At 39.4% G+C, this 17,047-nt stretch overlaps 1 protein-coding gene across 1 annotated transcript in view; it reads right to left on the bottom strand.

Moving 5' to 3' along the window:
- The window catches only part of CDH2 (cadherin 2), a 216,107-nt gene that overhangs the window by 172,065 nt on the left and 26,995 nt on the right, over positions 1-17,047 (bottom strand). The window contains exon 2 of the mRNA XM_030876459.2: positions 13,027-13,138. Coding sequence (XP_030732319.1) covers positions 13,027-13,138 — 112 coding nt within the window. The remainder of the gene's footprint in view (positions 1-13,026; positions 13,139-17,047) is intronic.

The raw sequence follows: 17,047 nt of genomic DNA, 5'->3' as shown, positions 1-17,047 counted from the left end.
ATCAATTTGAGTAGTTAGTGTGAGATTACCTCATAAGGGAACATGTTCCTACAATATAAATGCAACAAGATGCTTTAATAAATGTCTTCTACAACGACAGAAGAGATGACAAGTCAACAAAAGATGCTACAGCAAATCAAAGTGACTGAACTGAAGGAATAATTACATATATGCATAATGTGAAAATCTGCAGGGTTTAATTTCACAAAGGAATTAGGAGAACAAATATTCAGCTCTGTCGAATTTTTTCACCGAGCATTTGATTAAGGTGGCCCATTATTTTTGCCCTTTAAAACCACACAGAAATGCTCCAAAGAAACATTTATAATTTAAATAATTACCACAAATTGGGACTATTTTCCCCGCTACCACAAGTAATAAATGTGAGCTGGGCACTGGCATTTTCCAAAGCAATGCAGAGTGACTTCCTTACCCAGAAGAAAAAACAAATATTTGTTGAATAAATGTTGGGAACACAAATACTCCCCAGGCTCTGAGAATTTCCAAATCAACATTTTGTTAAATTCGTAATACCTTAATCTGAGGACACTTAATTTAAAGTGAAATTCTGAAATAAAAGACAAAAGTAATAATGAACTAGCCCTTGTTTGTAGGGTTTGAAAATGCCCTTCAACAAACGGCTCAATAAAGTCAAGGGCTAACAGGAAAGGAGAACTTCCGGAAAGCCAGTTGATGTCAGAAGAAAATCAAATGTAGTCTATCGGGTGCTTCCCCTCCGATAGAAATGCCCTGGGTTAGACCACGACATCAGCAAGTGAATGAAGGGGCCAGGAAAGAGGAGATTTCAACCCTAGGAATTAGAATTTATGGGCCATTTCCTTTGATGTAACTCTTTTTCTACCAGGTAAGTGAAGAATCTTAGTCTCGATTTATTAGCACTTTTTTAGAACTTAAGAGTCTCCTCATCTGGTAAAATAAATATTCAGATGTTTAAAAAAAACAAGAATATAATAATAGCGGACACAGATATGTCTGGATTGTAAACATGAACAAAGGTTTCAATATCTATTTTAGATGATCCAAAGCTGTCCAAACAAAGAGAAGAAAGTAGGCTTCTTCATAAAAAAGCACTCGAGAAGAGGTAATGTACAATCTTCAAAGTATAACACCTCTAAAGATCGATCTAACCTGGGTTTCTGTCATGTAAATACACACTAAGGGCCAACTGTGTAAGTCAGGCAGAAGACCACCTTTATTAGAATCACTTGGATTTCATCGGTAAAAACTGGAATGTCTAAAAACCAATCATATTGGTTAAAAAAAAAGTAAGTTAAGAGAACTCTGGAAGAGTAATTTCCTGTACTTTTTTAATACAGACACTACAAACAAAAGTTACACTCGAAAGAATAAAAGCATGTAAAGAGTGCAGAGCCATGTAACAGTCATTACAAGGCAGTGCAATTAAAATTTGATGGATTTGTATGTTACAGGGATACCTCCTCATAGACTGGAAACCTTACACAGAGGAGAAACGATGCACCATCACAAAGCCTGACTGGCTGCTACAGTGAGGCTCAGAGAAGGCACATGCCAGTGCAGAGACACACGTCTTCAACAGTGGCTGGCATTCTCAACTTCACTCTTGAAACAACAGCGTACGATGATGATTCCCTTTGGGGGAAAAAAACAAACCTAGACATTTTTCCCCCCAAAATCACAGCAAGCTAAAACGTCCACAAAAGGAAACTAGTCCATATTGAAGAAAGAAAAATAATAGAATGAGGTATCAGTGACTTTCCCCTTGAAAGTAAGCAAACCCCTACTAGGGTGCGCTATAAAAGATTCAATGAGGAACGATTAAAAAAGCAAACTTTAGAATCCTGCAGAGACAGGGTTCAAAACACAAAGTTGCTGAAGGCCAAAAAAAAAAAAAAAAAACCCCAAACACCAAAAAAAACCAGTGCTCACACCTCCAAATGCAATAAAAGGTTCATCTCTGTTCTATGTTCTGTCAACTTAGGGGATAACCATCTACTGAGGCAGAAGTCCTCAAGATGAAATGGAGACTTTGTAACACCGATAGATGTGCTTTAATAAGATAGGTGCATTCTTGAAAATAGATGATTTTTATTTTCCGTTAAGACGAAGGAAATTCATTTTGCAGGAGGAACGTCAAACAGTAGTAACTGGGGTGATCTAAATCCCCTCTTATTTATACCTACACATATCTGCCATGGGCCTTTTCTCCACTGCCTAACATGGAGAAATCCTATTTTAAGAAAACCGTAAACCATGAATTCAAATAGAATCTTAACATGTGTCTCGAAGTTGCTATAGGCTGAAACTCATCCACCACTTTTTGGTCATTTAGCAATTTAAAGAGTGTGTGAGTGTGTGTGTGTTGTGTGTGTGTGTGTATGCTTTACTCCACCAATTCGGCATCTTATGTCATCTTAAACGTACAGATGTTATCATATGCCCCTTCGTTCAAATGAAGATTTAAAAGAAATACTGGCATTGATTCCTGGGGCTTCTATGTGTCTAGGTTGCCAGTTGGGGTCTCCAGATGGTGTTGAAGCTAGGGCCTTTTTGAAAAAAAAAATCTACGTATAGGTTTAACATTTGAGTTCAAAAATCACTTTTTTAAAGTGCAAGACAGTAAGCAGATCGAGTTCAAAAATCATTTTTTTTAAGTGCAAGATGGTAAGCAGTTCATCTGAAAAACACCCATGAGTGTTCGTTAACCACAGTCTTAACAGGAGCCAACAGAAGGACGCAGCAGTGAACAATGCTAAGTCCACCTTGGGCTGCACTAGTGCGGCATCCACATCGAAGGCAAGAAGGACACCTTGGCAGCACAGGCAGGACACAGAAGGTATGCGTTCAGTCCTGGAGGGAAGCTCAGCTTCCTCTGTTTGAAAGGAAAGAGTAAACCAGAATGTTCAAACACCACGGAAGAAACGGTTTGATGTTCAGCCTGCAGCAGAGATTTAAGGAGCCAAGGTGATTATGCTCAGGTATTTGAAGGATCTCTCAGTGTAAGTTTCCACTGCAAGGATTTTGCCCATCTTGTTGACCAGCATTGCCCTGTTCCTTGAAAAGGACCTGACATGTGATGAATGATCAAAAATACTCATTGAACAAAAACTGATGAAATGAATTACCTCAGAGCATAAGAGAACACACTCGCTTCTCCGTGCGGTGCTAAATGACGAAACAGGCACCAGTGGGTAAAATCTTTAGGAACATATGCTTCAGTTAAACTTTTTCAGAAATCACTTTTCAACAGTAAGAGCTCTCCAACGATGGAGCAGATTCTGGAAAGGAGTGATCTCCTCCTCCTGTGGGGGGAGGGGGGAGCAGTGGTATTCTTGCAGAAACTGGATAACCATCTGTCAGGGATGCTACAACGATGAAAACACTGTTTACATCATTGAACACCACAAGGGTTTCATTTTTATCCTAGCTGCCATTTCTGTACAGCAAACCTTCTGCTGACATAAAATCATCAAGCTGAAAGGAAGGACTTTAAAACCCTTTTAGGAGTAAGTCAACAAAATGGGCTAGAGTGGTGCCCAAAGACAGGTACATAAGAACATCCGTGGAGCTCATCATAAGTACAGATTTCTAAGTCCCACATGATCTCATTTTTTAGTCCACTCCATGATACTGCCCTGGTAATTGTCTCCTCTCTTCTGCACCATCACTTTCCCTCCCTACTGGAGTCTTTGCCATCAACATGCAAACATGTTACTCCCATCCTTAAAAACTATCCTTGGGACTTCCCTGGGGGCGCAGTGGTTAAGAATCCGCCTGCCAATGCAGGGGACACGGGTACGAGCCCTGGTCCGGGAAGATCCCACATGCCGCGGAGCAACTAAGCCCGTGCGCCACAACTACTGAGCCTGTGCTCTAGAACCCACAAGCCACAACTACTGAGCCCATGTGCCACAACTACTGAAGCCCGAGTGCCTAGAGCCCATGCTCTGCAACAAGAGAAGCCACCGCAATGAGAAGCCTGCGCACCACAACGAAGAGTAGCCCCTGCTCGCCACAACTAGAGAAAGCCCGCATGCAGCAACAAAGACCCAAAAAACAGCCAAAAATAAAGAATAAATAAATTTAAAAATAAATAAATAAAGTATACAATTCAATTTAAAAAACAAACAAAAAACATCCTTGGGTGGGAGAGGGCAGGAGTGGAAGTTTGGTATTAGCAGATGCAAATGATTACATATAGGATGGATAAACAACAAGGTCCTACTGTAAAGCTCAGGGAACTATAATCAATATCCTGTGATAAACCATAATGGAAAAGAATATGAAAAAGAATGTATATATGTATAACTGAGTCACTTTGCTGTACAGCAGTAATTAACACATTGTAATTCAACTTTACTTAAATAAAAAAACAAAAAGCCCAACATCCTTGGTTGACCCTGCTTCCCTCTCCAACCTCCACCCAATTTCTCTCCTTCCTTCTAAAGGAAAACTCAATCTGTAGCCAGCTTCCTTCCTCCACCTGACTGTGGAATACACTTGAGTCAAGGACGTCCAGCTACCACCATGCCTTTGAAGACACCACATCCTACTGATTTTTCCCCTAACTCTCTGGTCACTCTTTCTTGGTTTCCATTCCTCCTCTTTTTTTCCTTTTGAGTCATACATTTTTTTTTTTTTTCTGTGGTACGCAGGCCTCTCACTGTTGTGGCCTCTCCCGTTGTGGAGCACAGGCTCCGGATGCGCAGGCTCAGCGGTCATGGCTCACAGGCCCAGCCGCTCTGCGGCATGTGGGATCTTCCCGGACCGGGGCACGAACCTGCGTCGCCTGCATCGGCAGGTGGACTCTCAACCACTGCGCCACCAGGGAAGCCCCAGTCATATCTTTAAAATGAGAAATCATAACTGTAAAGGGATGAAAAAGCTCCTGCATAAAATTTTAACAGCCATATATCCCAAATATTTGAGACCCTAGTCAAAAACTATCTAAATTTTAGAGGAAATGCCCATTATCATGTTGATAAAGGCAAAAAACCAATCTTTTGAGGTTTTTTAAAATTTTATTTTATTGAAGTAGAGTTGATTTAAAATGTAAACTTATTTTTAAATTTTTTTATTGGAGTATAATTGCTTTACAATGTTGTGTTAGTTTCCGCTGTACAATGAAGTCAATCAGCTATATGTATACTTATGTCCCCTCCCTCTTGGACCTCCCTCCCCACCCCATCCCACCCATCTAGGTCATCAAAGAGCAAGATGAACCTATCTTCAGGGCAGGAATAGAAACGCAGACATAGAGAATGGACAGGTGGACACAGAGGGCAAGGGGAGGGTGGGATGAATTGGAAGATTAGGTTTGCCATAAATACACTACCATGTGTAAAACTGATAGCTAGTGGGAACCTGCTGTTGTGTTAATTTCTACTGTACAGCAAAGTGATTCAGTTATACATATATGTACCTCTCTATATACATTCTTTTTCATATTCTTTTCCAGTATGGTTTATCATAGGATATTGAATATAGTTCCCTGTGCTATGCAGTAGGACCTTGTTGTTTATCTCCATACCACCTCTTAATCCTGACTTCCTAACCCTGGAGTGCTCAAAGGCACCATACGAAACCATTTCTTTCTCTCTTTGGTTTTCTCCTCCTCACACTTGGTGAAAATCCTCTTATGATTTCACCCTGGGTCATGGCTTTCCTTCATACACTTAGGACGCCCCACTCTAGAGCCCAGCCCACTCCACTAAACCCCAAACCCACAACTCAATGTCTTCTTACCTATCTTTGATATTCATCTCCACACACTCAAACCAAGTTCCTGATCGTTCCCATCACAGTGACTAATGTCCTACCCAGGGTTCAGACCAAATATCACGGAGTCATCCTTGACCCCTCTTTTCTCACAACCAATCCATCAAATCCTGTCAGCTCTACTGCCAAAACATATTCCGAGAACAAAGTTGGACATCTATCTCACACTACATACAAAAATGAACTCAAAATGGGTCAGTGATCTAAATAGAAGAGCTAAAACCATAAAAATCTTAGAAGAAAACACAGGAATAAATCTTTATGACCTTGGATCTTACAATGGGTTCTTAGATGTGACACCAAAAGCAAGAGCAATAAGAGGAAAAACAGGTAAGTTGCACCTCATCAAAGTTAGAAACTTTTTGCATAAAAGAACGTTATCAAGGAAATGAAAAGACAGCCTAGAGAATGGGAGAAATACAAATCATCTATCTGATAAGGGTCTAGTATCCAGAATACATAAAAACTTTTACAACTTAAAAATGAAAACCAAACAATTAAAAAATGGGCAAAGGACCTTTCTTTAAAGAAGATATACCAATGATACACATGAGAAGATTCTCAACATTATTAGTCTTTCGGGAAATGCAAATCACAACCACAAAGAGGTACCACTTCACACTCACTAGGATGGTTACTGTCAAAATAAACAGAAAACAACAAGTTTTAGTGAGAATGCCAAACAATTGGAACCCTTGCATAGTGCTGGTGGGAATGCACGATGATTCAGCTGCTGTGGAGAACAGCTTGTCAGTTCCTCAAAAAGTTAAACACAGAATTACCATACGACCTCTTAATTCCATTCCCAGGTATATACCCAAAAGAACTGAAAAAAGGTACTCAAAAAAGTATATGTATACCCATGTTCAAACCAGCGCTATTCACAATAGCCAAAAGGTGATAAGATCCCAAATGTCCATCAATTAATGATGGGTAAACAAGCTGTAAACTATATACACATATACATACGTACAATGGAATACCATCAGTCGTAAGACAGAATGAAGTACTGATACGTGCTACAATCTGGATGAACCTCCAAAACATGCTAAAGTGAAAGAAGCCAGACACAAAAGATCTGTGGAACTGAAGAGGATGGGGAGAAAATGCTTAATGGATAAGGAGTTTTACCTAGAAGTGGTAAAAATGATTTGGAACTAGATAGAGGCGGTGCTTACAAAACACCGAAAGGCACTAAATACCATTGACTGGTTCACTTTTAAACGGTTAATTTTATGTTATGTAAATTTCACTTCAATAGATTATTTTTTTACTATTCAGAATCCACCTCCTTTTCTTACCTCTACAACTACTACGTTGGTTCAAGCCACTGTCTTCTCTCACCTAGATTATCACTAGCCTCCTACTTTGTCTCTTCTTCCCCTCATATCTACCTCCTAGTAGTTAAAGCCTACGTCCTCACGGTGGTCTACAGGACCCCACACAACGTGGCCTGCCACTGCTCCAGCCTCATCTGACTTCACCCCCTACTACTCTGCCCCTTCCGCTCTCCATGTCTTGTCACATGGAGGCTCTTTGCTGCCCCTTCAACATTTCAGGCACAATCCTGCCTCAGGGCCTTTGCACTTGCTGTTTGCTGTTATTTCAAATGTTCCTCTCCCAGTTATCTATAGCTCTTGGACCATGTGCAACATCAATTCTTATTCAGATGTCTCCTATGCAATGACACCTCCCCGACCATCCTATTTAAACAACAAAACCACACATTCTCCCTATTTCCCTTCTCTGCATTATTTTTCACCATAGCATCTAGCATAAAGTAAATTTTACTTATTTATTGTGTTTATTTTCTACTCTCCACCAGATGCTTACTAGACAGGCTAAATGGACAGACCGAGAGGGGCTCCCTGATCTTAGGAGGACAGATTTTTAAACCGTTCAGTGCCTGCTTGCCGATATGTTTGCACAGGTGAGGTGTGACTTACTTTCTTTATCACAGATCTGGCTGCTAGTTTGTGAGACGGCAGACCTCAGCTACTCCAAATTACTGAAGGCTATGTATAACTGCAAAAGGACTTTAAAAAAAAAAAAAGAGAGAGAGACCAACCAAACTGGCTTATCTTGGTTTGCAGCATTGCATTAAGAAATCTGGACCTAAAATATATCACATTGAAAGGGATATACAAAATTCCAAGTCTTTTTTTTTTTTTTTTTTTTTTGCGGTATGCGGGCCTCTCACTGTTGTGTCCTCTCCCATTGCAGAGCACAGGCTCCGGACGCACAGGTTCAGCGGCCATGGCTCACAGGCCCAGCCGCTCCGTGGCATGTGGGATCTTCCCAGACCGGGGCACGAACCCGTGTCCCCTGCATCGGCAGGCGGACTCTCAACAACTGCGACACCAGGGAAGCCCCCAAGTCTTAAATAAAGTCTAAATGATTACGATGAAAACAAGGATGAAATTTCTTAGTTCTTATGTTGATCTTATTACATCCTTAATAGTTCTTTAAAAAATAAATGCCACGAGGTATTAAAAAAAAAGTTCTCCATCCCTGAGAATCTTTATTTCATTTGTAACTCCTAAGAGCCTATCATCAATATCCAAGAGAACGATCTCAGTCCTTAACACCTTTTCCCACAATCAACTGGGAATCAGTAAAGTGTAAAGGGCTGCCCAACGGTATAAACAAGATGCTTAGAAACCTACCTTTTAAATATCTTAAAACATTTACACATTCAATAACAACAAAAAAAAGATTTATCAAAATGTAAAAAAACCACAGTAATTGAAACAAAAGCCAAGGTTTCCTAACATATTCATACAAGCCTGGAACACAGCAGAACTGCTTAAAATATAGATGGCTTCCCAATTCAGTAATGCATAACATACACAAGCACTTATATTACTAAAAAAGTAGTGCAGTTGTATAGTCCTGCTAGATAATAAAAAAATTTCAGTACTGGTATCTAAAGATACCGTATGACAGCTTCCTCTCAGCATGTTAATGCGGGCGAGCCTCAATCAGTAAGTAAACTAATCTAAATCAAATTCCATCTAGTTGAAAATAATCATCATGGGCTGCCCAGAGTTGGTGAGTCTGAATGCATTACTGAAGAGCTTCTTGGTAATTGCAGGTTGCTATTTATGTTGACCAGAGTTGGAGGAGTTTACTTAGCGAGATGTCTAAGCATGCGGACCACCAATGTAAAACACACAGGAAAATTACTCTTCACATCCAGCCGAAAAACGGCTTAGATGCTCTCTGCTGATACTGCAGCATGGTTGTTATTTCCTAGTGTCAGACACACTGCTGGTGACAGAATGAAAATTTATGATTGCAGTTATTTTATTTCAAGTAATGTGCTCCCACAAGAGATTTTTTTCTAGTTCAGTGGAGTGTAAGTGAAATATTCAAGACTATTATTTTCTAAAGCCGTAAATGTTTCTGCTTGTAAACAGGTATGCACAAAATACTCATGGTGACAATCATTGAGAGATATTTTTTAATCATAGGGGGGTTTGTTTGCCTTAGCGTCACCAATTCCCAAATGCGTCTAGTAACACACAAACCATGGTGGTAAGTGGGAAATAAAGAAGACCAACTCTGAGATAAACTTGTCACGAGACACATGGACAGGTAGGCTAGCTCTCACTCTTTCCTGTGTTATTGTATAATGGCTTTTTATCATCATCATCGTCATTATCATCACTAAATTAGGTATCAGAAACCTGCGTTCTAATTCCGGATCTATAGTTAACAATGTAAAGAACTGTACAGTCATGGGAAAAGCCTATTATGTCTCTGAGCTCCAATGTGCTTACCTGTAAAATGAGGGGGTTGGCAAGAAATGCTTTTAAAACAGAATAGAAAAATGCAACGTAAAAATGACGACCTAAACATATTAAAATTGATCCTAATTTACAAAAGGCAAGCAGAGAATACCACACGATAACAAAGGAATGTTTTTCACCTGAGGGGAAGTAGGAAAATAAAAAACATTGTAAAATTCAATGGTAATGAGGATGGAGAAAAGAACTAACAGACCTTCAGCCCTGAAAAGAAGAGTTCTACAAAAATGCACCAAAAAAGTATATACGCTCTCCATTCCCTTTGACCTAGTAATTTTACTTTCGAACACAAATCCCCAAAGAAAATATCCCTAAAGAAAAATCAGAGTTCGCTAAAAAAGAATCTCCACGGCAGCACAATATGTAAGAGAAAAACTGGAAACCACCTGTAAGTGCAAAAATAGAGGCACAGTTAAGTAAAATCTGGTTTTGCTAACAAAATGGAACAGAGAGAGGCCTAGATAACCATTTTTTTGAAGTACTGACCTCTTTTCAAAAGAGTGGAAATATTCAACATGATATAATGTGAAATGTGAAGGTTTATCACAAAATACATTTGCCCTCTTTATGACTTTACCAAAAACTCTCTGATGAAAACCGTAAGAGAAATTGGAGGGATAGCACTAGCTCATTGGGTCCAGTCTTTCTATGAAATTCATTACAATGGCAGAAAATAGAAGGGGAGGATGGGAGAAGAGGACGCTCTTTAGACTAGAGCCCGCTTTTCTAACATGACTATAACGCTGTCTCTCTCTAGCCAATGCTTGATGTTTTTCAAGCACCTTCACAAAGATTGTGACTTCACTGTTTGAAAAAGGATCAGCTTGCATGGCACTTATACACCCAAATGTTAAACTTTTGTACAAAGTCTAGTGCACCAGGAACGTACACTATGAAACCATCCTAGACATACGGTTGGACTACTGTCCTCCTTTCCCCAAATGTCATCAGTGGGAAATTAAAGGAAGCATCAAGAGTTAGGAGTCGTGACTTCAACAGGTTTTTAGACTCTAATGTCAACCTTAATATGGTAGAACCTGCCACGAGGCAAATGCCTTGGAAAACTGTTGCATATTTCTTATGCACAATTACTTCTTTCCTTGAACACTGTAAATCATAAAACCATGGCAAAAGTGATCACTCTGGTTGGTCTTGCAATAGATTCCTCTCAGCTTTAGAATATACATGGTGAATGGACTTAGTGCAGAATGTAGAATTCGTGAATATAATTATGGTATGGTATTTATTTGGGTTCAGTGGACACACCCAACTTTGGATTATCATCTCACTAAAAGCTCCAAAAAGACAGAAAAGGTAAAAAAAAATAATAAATAACTAGAATTCTTCTAAGTAACAATTCTCCCAAATAAATATAACCGGTGACAACACTCTTGTAAAAAGGAATGTTGATGTTTCACAAAAGCCCTCCTCCTTCCAAAAAACCCGTTTTTTCTAGGAATCAATACTATGAACTTTACGTTTCACACATTGAGATGCTGGTGTTCTTTAACATATTCTATGAATGATAAAGAAAAAAAATAATGGTGTGTCAGAAGAGAAACAGTTTTATCAAAAAGGCTAAAAGATAAAAATGGTAATAACTGGGCATACGGAAAGCGCAGAAATTCTACCAGAGACTGTCATACACACTCCCCTCAGAGATGGCTAGAGCACAAAGTCAGAAGTATTTTCAATCTTTTATATTTACAAGTCCAGCGAAGTTCCAAGTTTCTAGGTTATACTAAAATGACACTGGCAATCAGCTGTGTCTGGTTTCTACTGTCACCAGCATTATCTAGTAACTAAAAAACAGGCTTTCATTTTCAAAACTATTCAGCATGCCAATGTATTTCACCTTAAATCAATGGCTTCTAGAGACAGACCGTGTGTTCATTTGTAACCAGCAAATTTCAACAAGCTTTTAGAAGGAGAAAGTAGGAGAAGGAATTATCCATTTAAAAATGTATCTCAAAAATAAAATGCAACAAATTCCACTGACATTTTTGCTCTGCCTGAATTATTCTTTAGAATCATATCAATATATTTTTTCAGCATTCAAATAATATTTAAGGTCACATAGGTCCTAGGATGCCACATAATAATTTATAGATTTAAAGAAAATGACAAATGTGCAGAACTCTGAAACTTGTATTAAATAAAAAAAATCTACACACTTTGATTTGAATTAAACCTCTATCGCATCAACCATTAACCACTAGATGAGATAGCAATTCAGCATTGAGACAGACTGATTTAACATTTACTCATTAAAATACCACATGATGAGGCAGGGACGGGAGGATGTCTTTAAATAAGAAATCAACTTCAGAAAGATCACATAGGTGTAAGCAAATCACAATCAGAACAGAAATTAAAATAAAAGATGACCTGTACCACAGATGCTTAGTAGGGTCCATTTACATTTCAAAGTCCTCTGTCTATGGTATTCTTAAGTATGGTACCACTAAGGTTTGTCAGAGCTACAGAGACACTTCAATTAAGGCTGTGTGGTAGAGTCCCGTGTAAATTAATTAGTTGAGGTCGCTCAGATTTTCTAAAAGCGACTGTCTAAAACAGGCCAGAGAGATGCACGATTTGTGGGAAATTAGAACCTAAATACAACTTCTTAATCAATTCTTCTTGCTTTCCTATTTCAATGACATTTTGAGTAATGATAAATAAGTCCATGAAAATATTACTACCCAAAATTTTATTTGCTTTCAATTAGAGGTAACAGAAGGGACTTTGAATTTTGCTTTTGATTTCAAGTTTTATTTCAGATTTAATCTAGACTTATTGGCAAGAGATTTCATATGATAACTGTGATGACTTTGATCCATATTTAGATAGAAGATGAGTCTATATTGGAAACTCACATATATTACAACTAAAGCAGCTATCTAGTAATTTCTATAAACAATGGCATAATAAAAATATGGATTTCATGCTCCTGTCTTGAGACTTTCTTTACCTGCTAAATCTGTTCATTATAATTTTGCTAAATATTAAAGTTTGACATGTCTCAGCAGAGATAATATTATAGCCATTTCTTTGATTCAAAATACTAAGTAGATGATAGCTGTAAATAATTTTTAAAAGCAGTAGAATCAGATATTTGGTAAATATGATTTTTCAACATAAGTAAAATGTAGGCAGAAAATTGTAAAAATTAATTGTGTGATGGTTTCCACTGTAAATGAAAAATGAAAGCTCTCTGACGTTTTCAAGAGATCGGGAGCCTTCCAGTTACGTACATAAGAGATTCGTGAGCTCTTCTGTAATCCTAAAATAAAGTCCCTACAGCTTCATTATAGGGACAGTGAAAAATTCATACTTATTGTACAGTAGAGATCATTTAGAGACTTTTTTAACTGCAGCATGGAACAGTCTTTCAAGAGCACAGACGCTGTGTGTACAAATGTATCTTTTGAGATCCTACCATTGAGAAGAGGCTGTCCTTCGAGCACATCCTGGGACAAGACTGCACTGTAAACATCTTCAGGAAATCCAGTCTTGCATAATGCGATCTCACCAGAAGCCTCCACAGACGCCTGCAACACAAGAAAAAAAATGTGCGCGGTGATTGCCACCTCCTTCAACCGAGAAACATCCCACTTGGCATAAAGCCTTGCTTTTCCCACTAGTTTGTACAAATAACCCCTTTGTTTTCAGAGTGGTTGCGATTAGAGTGTAGAGGTCAAAGGGTTAATCTTTTTGATAACTAGGGTAGAAGAAACAAATCCCTCTTGTCCAGTAAAATCTAAATAATGCACATTCCAGGTTCTTCTAAGGACTGAACATTTCCATCAAAATGGTCATTGTGAATGAAAAACTCTCAAGTGAAGCAGGAGGTGTGGGGACAGCCCAAGAGTTTTGAGCCTCCACAAATCACCTTCACTAACTTAACTTCGCAAGAAACATGTGTACGTTTGAGTATATTGATTTCTATATTCTTGTCTAATCCTCTATGAAGTTTGTTTCAATATACCCTTGAATTAAAAAGCAAAATTGCAATATATTTACTGAAGGATATAGAGTGTCTCATACCAAGTAAAACCAGCCAATCGAAAGTATATATTTCTCTAGACTCACAGACACAGATAGAAAACAAACTTATGGTTACCAAAGGGGAAAGGCAGGGGAAGGATAAATTAGGAATTTGGGATTAACAGATACACACTACTATATATAAAATAGATAAAAAAACAAGGACCTACTGTATGGCACAGGGAACTATATTCAATATCTTCTAATAACCTATAAGGGAAAAGAATCTGAAAAAGAATATATATATATATATATATAAAAATAAAACTGATCACTTTGCTGTACACCTGAAACTAACACAACATTGTAAGTCAACTATACTTCAGTTAAAAAAAAAAGTGTATCTTTCTCTAATTTGATCAAGGGCAAGAACACATTAAAAATGTAAATAAAAATTAATATAATTATGTTTCCTTTTTATACTTAAAAATGAGAAAGTCACTATCTCTTGCCGTTTTCTTCTGTCTCATCACATACACAGCTAACTTCCCAGTGGGCTGAAATCTCCGTCATGCCAAGTGCTATCCACCTGCCGCCACCGTCCCCACCCCAAGTTAATTTCCCTACTTCCTACTGACATCATCACAGGATGATTAAGCCTCAGTAGAACTCATGCAGCATTTACGTTAATTATAAAAATCTTTACCCGGCCCTGATGGGGATCCAAATACAGGAGGAAGAGAGTGGACAGAAGCTGCCTGAAGGAGGGATTTTAAAAGCTCCAGGACCAGCCTTAGGAGAAGTCTGCACTGGGGAGGAGAACAAGAAATTGGGATGAAGGAGAAAGGGAGGCCCCAGAAATAGGGAGACCTCAAAACAGTTGTCTGAATGAAGCCATACAGCACAGCTTCACAACTACAGGACTTCCTGGATGATGCATGGGAAGTACTGCAAATACTGAAGTTGCAAGGATCCAGACTAATCTAGTATTTAAAGGATTCTTTTCAGATCCGAGAAAATCAAGAGAAAAGGACATTTGGACTTTGTTACATCTCACACAGTATCTAATCTCAAAACCGTATTTGGAGCAACAGTGAGATATTAGGTCAGACCCAACAAATTAGCAAACAATATTAAGTCTGTTAAGGGCAAGAGAAGATTGTCTCGAGTCAAGGATACAGAGCAATCAACCCCCTTACACAGGTATCACCTTAGAGTGCAATTCGGAAACTCCTAGTAAAGGTAAAAGTAGACATATCCTACATGGCAGGTATATTCCCTGGGAAACTCTCCCATGGGTGCCCCAGTCAACGTGTGCAGCAATGTTCACTGCAGCATGGTTGTAACTGCAGGACCTAGAAACTACCTAAACGCCCATCAATAGGAGAAATGGACCAATAAATTTTCACTTAGTCAAAAAAAAGCATTAAAGTGGAAGAACTGGAGCTACATCTATCCACGAGGTTCCATCTCAAAACAAATACTCAGTTTCTTTAACTTTCAAGTAAGGTTGAAAAAGAAATTTAATTATAAATCAACCTAGGAACGACTATTATCTTTAGTAAGTTCAGAAATCTATTCATACGACATTCCACATTCAGACTGGCAACAAGGTGCACTGCAGTCTAAATCGTGCAAACAAAACCCAAAAATCCAAAGCATGATTGATGACTGTTTTTATATATAAGGTATGAATTCAAAGGCTAATGTACAACATACATATGTAGTAAGAATATAAAAATATACAAAGTAGCGATAAGCACCAAATTTAGGAGAGTCGCTACCCCAGGGGAAGGTGAGTCAGGAAAAGCATCAGGAAGAATCCTACAGGCAGCTTTGATTTTATTTGTCATAATTCATTTCTTTCTAAAAGAATCTAAAGCAAACAGGGTAAAATGTGAAGGTGTGCACAGACACGTGGGTGCAAAGTATATCATTCCCTGTATACCCTGCCTGCTCTACGTATTTCAAAGTGAGAAAGAGAAAATCGCTAGGACTCTCTGAGAAGTAAGAACTTGGGCCTCCAACAGCCATCGAGTTTGGGACACAGGGTGATATTTTGCTACTTGCCAGCTGCAACCATCCAGGCATTTATACTGGCCCTGGCACAGAGCAAGCGCTTCTAGTTAACTTTTAGCTAACTAAAACAAACAAAGGGAAGTCCCAAGTTCGCCATATAAGTTGGACCAATGTGTTCTAAATCTGTGTCCCAGTGACAGGTTAGGGGTTAAGGGGCCCTTTTACCTCCAGCCTTCCCGCTACAGAGGGGAGCCATGGTGGGGATCCAACCCCAAGAGGTAGATGGGAACAGAGCTCGGAGGGGGCAGCAGGCCAGAGACAAACAAGGGTCACATTCCATCCTGTGGGTGGTAGGGTTAGGGCGGTGTGTGGTTTTCTAGGTGAACTCTCAGAGGGCAATGAAATCTACAGACTAGAGGAAAACTGTCATCTCTTCTTTTTTTTTTTTTTGCGGTACGCGGGCCTCTCACTGTTGTGGCCTAACAAATGCTGGCTACCAATATTAAACAGCCATGGGCGTCCTGTATTACTTTATGAGATTTTCATATTTTTAAACAACTGAAACTTTTCTGAAGTCTTCTTCCCCAAGACAAAATGGACCCACAAAATAACATGTTATTATTATTCTATAATGTGTTTTCTTTTTCTTTCTTTTTTTTTTGCGGTACGTGGGCCTCTCACTGCTGTGGCCTCTCCTGTTGCGGAGCACAGGCTCCGGACGCGCAGGCTCAGCGGCCATGGCTCACGGGCCCAGCCACTCCGCGGCATGTGGGATCTTCCTGGACCGGGGCACGAACCCGTGTCCCCTGCATTGGCAGGCGGACTCTCAACCACTGCGCCACCAGGGAAGCCCCTATAATGTGTTTTCTTAAATACAGGCTCCATAAAATTATTCAAGTATGTATTTCTCCCTATTAATTTATTATTAATTTCCCCTCTTAATATTCAGTCCAGGAATAACAAAAGTAACATGTTCCTAAAGCAGACAGGAAGCACTGAAATGAATACAATCGCCAAACAGGTCTTTTGTAGATGCGTGGATATCTCATCTAATGCTCACAGCAACCTTACAAAACAGGGGCTGGGACCAAGTCCGGGATCATGCGAGACCCCGGAGCTGGTGACACAACCCATCCAGGGAAGCCAGCTCCAACTCATGAAGCCTCTAGTGCCAAGAGCTTTTTGGACATTGAAAGTTTTGCAGTCTCACCCATAATGCTTCAACGTTCTCCAACATTCATTCTCAACCCGGGGTGGTACTGCCCCCTCGGGACATCTGGCAACATCTGGACACATTTGTCATTGAAACTGGAAGAGGTGACGCCACTGGTTTTTAGTGGCCAGAGGCCAGGGATGCTGCCAACCATTACACAATGCCCAGGACAGCCCCTACCACAGAGAATTAACCAGCCCCAGATGTCAATAGGGCCAATGTTGTGACACCCTGCTCCACA

The sequence above is a fragment of the Globicephala melas genome, chromosome 13 (genome assembly GCF_963455315.2).
Source record: "Globicephala melas chromosome 13, mGloMel1.2, whole genome shotgun sequence".
NCBI classification, from domain to species: domain Eukaryota; kingdom Metazoa; phylum Chordata; class Mammalia; order Artiodactyla; family Delphinidae; genus Globicephala; species Globicephala melas.
This window is presented reverse-complemented; position numbering and strand designations above follow the sequence as displayed.